Below are 8961 nucleotides of genomic sequence, written 5' to 3'. Positions count from 1 at the left end.
TTCCTTCTGCTTCTTCTTTGTCTTACACACAGCTACTGCAGATCTGACTGTAACTGCAGAGCTTGGACGAGTCTGCATGCCTGGATGTGGTATGGTATATGCTTGCTGAAAGAGAAGCTTGCCCTGTGGTGTTGACTTTCTTCCAATATGTAAGGCTTCAGGTACTGACAAAGGGACAGCAGCCAAGAGACACTCACACTCAGCTCATTTTAGGGAGAGACTTATCTGAGGGCCATCCAGAGCACAGATCAAACTTTCAGTACTCTGATTTGGTCTGAAGAAGAACTGACTAAAGGGGAGGTTGCTTCTCTCCATCAGCAACAGAGGGAGCTGAGTAAATATAAAATGAGGCTTTGAACTCACTGACCCCTACTTCCTAGGGGCAAGTAGTGCTAGGGGAAAGTGGAGAAGGGTTTATGTGCTGAATGTACAAGAAGAGCCTCCTGGAAGATCTAGGGAACTAAACAAGGCTCATTTCTTGCTTAATAATTGAAATCTTAGAGAGTAAATAAAAGAAGCTTTTCAGTGTTCAGGATGTGTTCCTGTGATGCCATTGCTGCTGGTCAGAAACTGCAATTCTACCTTCTGCTAATCAGAATACTAGAGCTGTTCAATAATACCTGCCCAGCCCAAGGAAACTCAGGTTCTAAAGCAAGGTGAGAACTTCCCTGCTTCAGTTTCTAGAACAAAAAGACCTGCATGCTGACTCTGCTAGCAGTGGTGAAGCCTGTGTGGTTCTGGGAAATCAGATATTTATTTCCTATGGGGTAGGATCCTGTGTAACCAGTCAATAAATCCAAGGCTGGATATGAGCTACAGTGGTAAACAGGCACCCTTTATAAAGGGAATGATCAACCTGACCTTTTTTAGACATTTCTTTTAGGATAAGATGAACAGTGCTGTAGAATGTCTCTTTATCTTCACTGACAAAAGGAAAACAGGGTGACTGGTTTAAATGTCAGTATTTGCACTGTCCTACTTAGTGTGGCAGATCTGCTTTTAGAGTACTGCTACTATGAAATCAGTGCCATTCTGAAAAGTACTTGACAAATATGCCTGTGTATGGTTTTAAAGGTATTGTTTCCATTAAAATCGTTTTTTCCAGTGACATCTCAGATGCCTAAGAAGTTCTCCTTTACAAAAACAGTTGTGACTCTACCTAGCAGTCATGCTACAGCAGGCTTGGAAGGAAGGAATAACAGGAGAGCTGAAATGGAAAAGAAACAGGTGAGTAACACAACATTCAAATTCACAAGTAGGGTATTTGGTTTCCTGATGTGTTTTTTTTAATCTTGTCTTTGGCCTGGAATCTGTTATGCAGATACTACCTCATGGATATGGAGAACAGTAACAAGAGGAGGTCCATTTAGGAAATGTCTGCTAGAGAAATGCCAGGAGCAATTGTTTCATTTATTTGATTCAGCTTCTCTCCCCTTCCTCCAAGCTACCTGCTGCAAACTAAAATTGAAACCAAGTTAATGAAGCCCGCAAGATATGTTTGTTACCTCTGAGGGAAAACGTGTTGTAAAAAATACGAATGAAAAGCATGAATGACTCAGTTTTCCACTTGCTTTAATAACCACTATGTGTGAACAAGATACTTTCTTCAGTTGTGCAGGATGTAGCTGTTCATTTTGTAATGTAGACAGAATGAGGTACTTTGAAAAATTTGCCAAAAAGTAGCTTTCTGAGAGTAAAATTTTTTCTCATGACAGTAGAAGGTCAGATTTTTGGCCAAGGATGAAAGTACACATGTGAAACAAAGACTTCAGATCACTTCCCATTTAGATGTTGTTTTCTACTGCTGTACAACTTATCCCTTCATTTTTCCTGGTGAACACTGATACAGCATTTAAAAGGTATTTTTAGGCATTGTTCATGGCTTTTTGGTCATCTTAAACAAACATATGCTTCAAGCACCCACCTAATTAATATTATTGAGAGGTTTCTGTGAGGGTATCAAGCTCAACTGCTAAGAAAAGGAGGTAGTGTTAGCACAGGTGGGCTAGCAGGCTTGTTGATTGGTATCTTATAATAATTGAACTCTTGAAGATCATTGGATGTTGGAAAAATACCTTGCTTTTTCATCAGTCTGTGGAATCTCGCCCTCGAGCCAATCACTTTCCTTTTTAAATAAACAAAATAATCTGCAAAGTCCTCCTTTCAGCAACAGTGCTTTCTTCCTTCATGCACCTCTCCATGGTCTGATTGAAGAGTCAGTGAATTTTAGAATTGTTAAAATGCACAGCTCAGTTGGTTTAGTAATCTTTCCCACAGAGAAATTTAATAAAACTTTTTTGTTGAGGTAATAAGAACTTTCTATGAAGTAATGGATGTAAAACATTCTTCCTTCCTTGAAATGTGATGTCTTTTAGAAGATGAGTACGTGTCACTGTCTTCACTCTTAGTCATAGAGTCCTCGAATGGTTTGGGTTGGAGGAGACCTTTAAAGGTCATCTAGTCTACTCCTCCTGCAATGAGCAGGGACATCTTCAACCAGATCAGGTTGCTCAGAGCCCTGTCTTTCCAGGGAAGGAACATCAACCTCTTTGGGCAACCTCTTCGGGCAACCTCTTCCAGTGTTTCACCACTGTCATTGTGAAAAATTTCTTCCTTATGTCTGGTCTGAATCTACCCTCTTTTAGTTCAAATTCATTACCCTTGGTCCTATTGCTACAGGTCCTACTAAAACTGTCTGTCCCCATCGTTCTTATAAGTGCCCTTTAAGTACTGAAAGGCTGCAGTAAGGTCTCCCTGGAGCCTTCTCTTCTCCAGGCTCAGTGACTCCAACTCTCACAGCCTTTGATGGAATCCCAGAATGGTAGGGGTTGGAATGGATCTGTGGAGATCATCTAGTCCAAACCTCTTGCTAAAGCAGGTTTACCTGCACAGGTTCGTATCGAGGCAGGATATGAATTTCGTGTATCTCCAGAGAAGGAGACTCCACAGCCTCTCTGGACAGCCTGTTCCAGTGCTCTGTCACCCTCACAGTAGGGAATTTTTTCCTCATGTTCAGATGGAACTTCCTGCATTCCAGTTTGTGCCTGGTACCCCTTGTTCTGTCACTGAGTGCCACTGTAAAGGATCTGACCCCATCCTCTTGACATCCTATCCTTTAGAAATTCTTGAACAGGAGAAAGTCTGCCTCTCTCCAGACTTTCTCTCTTACCTTCAGGGTCTGGGATTCCTGAGAACTGGCTTCAGCAGTAAAGACTGAAGCAAAGAAGCCATTCAGCAACTCCACCTTCTCTGTATTCTCCATCACTAGGGCATCCACCTCATTCAGCAGCAGGCCCGCGTTTTCTCTAGTCCTTTTGCTGGTGATGTACTTGAAGAAGTCCTTCTTCTTGTCCTTGACATCCTTTGCCAGATTTAATTCCAACTGGGCCTTAGCCTTTCTCACTGTATCTCTGTATACATGGGTATTGTTCCTTTATTCCTCCCAGTTGGCCAGTTCTTTTTTACACATTCTGTAAACATCCTTCTTCCATTTGAGTTTTTTAGAAGCTCCTTGTTCATCCATTTCCTCATAGGAGAGGTGCTCCAGAATGTCTGATCATTTTTGTGGCCTTCTTCTGGACCCGGTCCAACAGGTCTATGCCTTTCCTGTACCAAGGCCTTCAGAGCTGGATGCAGTACTCCAGGTGGGGTCTCACCAGAGTGGAGTAGAGGGGCAGAATCACCTCCCTCAACCTGCTGGCCACACTTCTTTTGATGCAGCCCAAGACAAGGTTGACTATCTGGGCTGTAAGCACACATTGCCAGCTCATGTCCAGCTTTTCATCCACCACTGCCCCCAAGTCCTTCTCTTCAGAGCTGCTCTCAATCCCTTCATCCCCCAGCCTGTATTGATACTGGAGACTGCCTGAACCCAGGCGCAGGACCTTGCAGTTGGCCTTGTTGAACCTCCTGAAGTTCCTACTGGGAACCTACTGAAGTTCCATGGGCCTACTTCTTGAGCTTTTCCAGGTCCCTCTGAGTCACATCTCATCTGTCGGGCTTGTCAGCTGCACCAGTCAGCTTGGTGTAACCTGCACATTTGCTGAGGGTAGACTTGATCTCACTGTCTGTGTTGCTGATGAAGATGTTAAAACAGTACTGATTGAAATATGAACCATGTGTCAGTCTTCCCTTTGTCCATCTTTCTTCTCTACAGTGAAGTGACTTGCCTGGAATTAAACTGTAATTTACAAGCAGAAGTTGAGTTAGTACTAAGATATCCAGTGCTCTACATGAAGGAACAAAACCATTTCCTAAAAGTGTGATGTGGGGATCTTTGAGATAACTTTCTGGGATGACCAAAACCCAGGTTCTTTCTATAACTATTTGCAAGTCAGTCTTGGCAAAAAACATATAAAAATATCTTAATCTTCTTAGATATAGTAATTAAGGACTGTTTAATTTGTGCTGCCTGATAGCATAAAGGGATGGGATGCACTGAAACCAAAATCTCATATTCCAGTGAATGTGTGTGGTCTCTCTGTGAGCCAAAAGATTACTTCCTTGTAAACACAATTGATTTTCCACAGAAATGTCTGCACTTCGAGGATGCAGATCCAAGCAATCTGATTAGCTTTCTGCCAAGTTGTCTGTATAAATCATACAGAAAGTGCCTTTAAAAGTTGGAGGCCTGCTGTAGAACAGCTGGGGTATATAAAAGGAGGAACACTTTTTTCCCAGCTGTGATTTTGAAGACATTTCTTACCATGGTCGCAACAGGGTTTTGAAGAAGAGTAACACTGACTGTGCTTGAAAGGATAGATTTCACAGACATTGGAGGAAGAGCATAGTAATCTTGAGTGGCTGGTAAAAACATAAGCTGCATTTTCACCTGACTGTAGATAGAGAATTACAGACCAGACAGACAACTGGTATCAAAGCATTCAACTCGGTGAACATTGTGAAGAAATGCATAGTACTAGGTACTGGTGAAGAGATTAATTTCTTGTGTGAGCTGATCTGAGCCTTTACCTGATTCTTGGCTAGAGGCCTAAGCTATTTTTTTTAAAAAAAGAAAGTTCAACAATTCATATCTCACTTTTCTCATCTTTGTCTGCTGCATCATCTACTTATTTGACACCCATGGATATGATAATGTAATTTAAAAAATCTTACTCCTCTTGAGCAACCTTGTGAGTATTTTCAGTTTCATATTGTAATACTGATTTAAGGAATGGGGCCCTGGTTTGGGAGAGGACTGTAACATCCAATAGGTCTCATGCAGGAATCAATGGCCCTCCAGTGTATGCACCAGGAAAGTGATTTTCCTTCATAGAACAAGCCTGAGGCATCAGACTGACTTTCTGCATGGAGAAAGCATGGCATTATATTCTGGTAACGTTAGCCCAAATGCCAATTCAGAAGAGCACAAGGGGACACTAAGGTTTGGCAGGTGACTGGTGTTAGTACCTACAGGTATACAAGGCCTGGGACCTCTTTCCTGGTAAGGTGTCCATGTTCAAACAGCTTCATTAAAGTCTGTGTGACCCTTAGCAGTGAATTGGTATTTTACAGAAGGGAAGATGTGCTCAAGTTAAAGAACATGATTTGAACACTGGTGTTTTGTATTTGTTACTCATCTCCCATCCAAAAGCCAAATTGCTTTCGAGCTTTTATGTAGCAAGTAGTGATCCCTCTGATGAGATTTGTGTTATCCATGATGCTTAAATGTGTTTTTTGACAGATTTCTTCATTCAGTCACGTTTTCACTTCAGTGTATTGGCAGAAATGTTCTTCTCATCTTCCACTAGTCCAGGAGGTTGGATTTAGCATTGCAGAAAGTGGTGATGTGAAGGTCTGTGAAAATACCAATTGCGCCTGGAAAGGTATGTTCCAGTATAGTGAATATTTCCATGCACACTGAATAGTAAGGTACAGCAGGCTGCATCTACACTGGAAAAGCAAGTGCATTTACCTGTTCCTGCAAGTGTTACAGAATCATGTGAAGTGGCCGAAATCTGCACTGCTTGGGGCTATTTCTAGAGTTCCCACTGCCTGCAGCAAGGTAGTACTCCACCTCTTCCACTGTGATTATCCCCTAGTATTTCACCTGGCTCTCCGTTGGGCCCCATCTGATGCACTGGTCACCCTAAATTGCTCATTTGCTTTCGGCTTTTCAGTTTCAGAAACCTACAAATAATGTAGGGTTGGGCTGCAGAATGGGTACAGGCTATGTATCGTGTGGACTGCTGGGTACTTGAGAGTGCAAGACATGCAGAGATGATAGGGTCTTGTTGCTCCTAAATGTAGTTAATGTAGCTGGAGCAAACTGTCCCTAGCACTGCCTCTGGTTTCATCTGTGTAGTAGTTGGTTAATTTGCTCCAAAAGGTATCCTAGAAACAAATAAGCATAAGGGAGTGAGAATGATCAGACAACTGGAAAAAAGGTGGGATGTGAGGAGCTAACCTGTAAAATAATACAAATATTCCCAGAGTTATTTGAGTATGAGACAGTTCATTAAATATAAGACCAGTATTATATTATGTTCTGTCTTGGACAGATAATTTGTTTTGGTGTTCTGGCTGTTTCTGTGCATGATGGGTTCTTGACAGTCAGGAGCTGATTCATGCTCATGTTAAAACTGTGTGACATAGCTTCTTTAAAAATTCACACTTCATCTCCTGAAGAAGAAATTTGTGACTGTGTAATAGATTCATATATTCCTGTGTTGCTTTTCTCCATGCAAAAAAGACTAATTTCAGAGCAGTCGATAGCAACAGGATAGGGATTTGTCATAGTGTTCTATTCTTGATGGCAAATTAACACTGCTATCAGGAATACTGGGTTTTATTCCACCCACCTACTAATTGATAAAGTGGTCTGATGTGACAGTACTGACTACTTACCACTTCCTGAGTCTCATTTTGAGAAGTGACGCTGGCATGTGAGAGCTGAAATCCTCTCAAAAGTCAGTGATATCTGCTAGTACCCAGGCAAAATAGCACAAAATGGTGTAATGAAGCTTAATTTCCATTAATTAAAAAGCCTGCTACACACATTCATGTGTCTGTGAAGTACATGAATGGAGCTGAAAGTGTGATCCATATGAATTTGGGGTAGATTAATTGCTCATGAAGAGACATCTGAAATGAGTTACAGAGATGTTTTGATCCTTTATATATCGCTACTCCATACCAGCTACCAATGTTAAAGAAGAAAAACATTTTCAGAGTGTTTCAGAAGTGTTGACATTCATTCAACTGTTACAATTAAGTGCCTTAGTCTTCCTGAATTCTCTCACTTTGCTGGGTTCTGAAAGGCTTGATAAAGTTTTCAATAAATAACTAAAAATCTAGATATTACAAGTACAGATTTTTCTGTACAAAGGAATCTCCTTTCAGTGATATTAGACCTTTTTAGGGTTAAAATTCAGTGTTACATATCTTCTTGGGCAGTTCTGAGAAGGTAATTCCTGCAAGTCTACTTGATTGTTTAACTCCACAACATTTTTGATACAGAAGAAAATAACTGACTTGCTTCTTTTCCATCTTCAGTCTTTAAATAAAGAGCTGAGAGTGTAAACTTTTGTTGTCTGGCAGAAATGAATTTTCGATTAGAAGTTTGGATTTGAATTTGGAGAACAGAGTAGGGAAGGACTGTGTAAAGTAACTTCTCCACAATTTGCCATTGGACCTCTATATAGGATGTTTGTATGTATTTAAGTTACAGACTACAAAAACTCTGTCAGTGTTTATTTTTTTTTGAACAGAGAAGGTTGGTTATAGAGGTAAGTAATGTCTTCAGCCCTTGAAACTTTTGATATTAATTCTAAATACTCCTCTCTGAAGAATAATTCAAAACCAAAGTCAAAACACAGAAAAAAGTGCAGAAATGTGAATCTCCAGCTTTCTGCTTTGCACATTGCAGCAAGAATTTCTTAAGCATAAAAATATAGCATTAAATGATTCACAGTGCTAATGATCTGGCTTTTTTCCTATGTCCTTGCCACATAATGTAGACAGTGACCACAAAGGATGACTCTTCTGCTTGTTCATACTTGTATTTGCTTTTGTTTCTTGCTTATGTGTTGTCACAAGCTTAGTGTGCTGTGATCAAAGTACGTGTGCTTTAAAACCCTTTTCCTGTGGTTAGGTATTGATGGCGAAGACCTTTTGGTGGGAAATTAACATGAGAAAGGAAAAAAAGTTACTTGCTGTTTAGGGGATTTTGAAGTGGAAGACCACTTATGAAACATTATGCTACTAACAACTTTTGACAGAAAATTAAGGCAAAAAACCCCACAAAAACCCCATGTAGTGTGTTGAGTACAGTTTAAACAAAATACAGTGGACCCTATTTTCTGTTCTAGCTGACTGAACCCATGGAGGTTTGAAGAGGTGATAAAAGGAGGCTTCCACCTAGTTTAGTGTGTCTATTATTTTGAACCTACTCATAAATTAGACCCTTCTGGCCTCTGAACCATTGAGACACAAATATAGTGAGAATGTGAAAGGTTTAGGCCTAAGAAAAAACGATGGTGTTTTACATTACTGATTTGTGTGTGATTAATCTTCAAATACAGGGTGCCAAAAGGGGACCCAGAATGAGTTTAGAGCTGTAACCATCATGAAGGCTTCCGTACCATTGGAGCCAGAATTGAGGTTTCATATTGCTGGCTTGCGCAATGATTACTGTAAGTTAATTTCTCCTGTGTGATGGTTTTTGCAGAGACTTTTAAATTCTTATCTATGTTTCCAGAAAGATGGTGAAGATGTGTCCCCCTTCACATAGGTGTAAACTTTGCAGGACATAAGCATGATGTAACTTTTCTTGCAATGATCCATTTTTGAAAACTGACTGTCTCAGGATATAGACATGACTGATCAAACCCTAAAATCAGTACTACCTATTTCTCATGCAGTAATACCTAACTGCTCATGCAGTTTCCTTAAGCTATAGATTTCAATATAATTTTCAAATCAAACAATATACTTACCTCCACTTAATTAAGTTAAATTTTT

At 40.4% G+C, this 8961-nt stretch overlaps 1 protein-coding gene across 1 annotated transcript in view; it reads left to right on the top strand.

The window, feature by feature from the left end:
- LOC104538011 (cell division cycle protein 20 homolog B-like) overlaps nt 1-8633 on the top strand; it is a gene marked incomplete at its 3' end in the record, with an annotated part of 10072 nt that extends 1439 nt beyond the window's left edge. Inside the window, exons 3-5 of the mRNA XM_010181050.1 lie at nt 1106-1227; nt 5726-5825; nt 8523-8633. Coding sequence (XP_010179352.1) covers nt 1106-1227; nt 5726-5825; nt 8523-8633 — 333 coding nt within the window. The remainder of the gene's footprint in view (nt 1-1105; nt 1228-5725; nt 5826-8522) is intronic.
- Nucleotides 8634-8961: the final 328 nt, after the last annotated feature.

This window comes from Mesitornis unicolor, unplaced genomic scaffold, assembly GCF_000695765.1.
Source record: "Mesitornis unicolor isolate BGI_N332 unplaced genomic scaffold, ASM69576v1 scaffold30143, whole genome shotgun sequence".
In the NCBI taxonomy this organism is placed as follows: Eukaryota; Metazoa; Chordata; class Aves; order Mesitornithiformes; family Mesitornithidae; genus Mesitornis; species Mesitornis unicolor.
The sequence above is the reverse complement of the archived record's forward strand: the minus strand, read 5'-3'. Positions and strand labels throughout refer to the sequence as shown.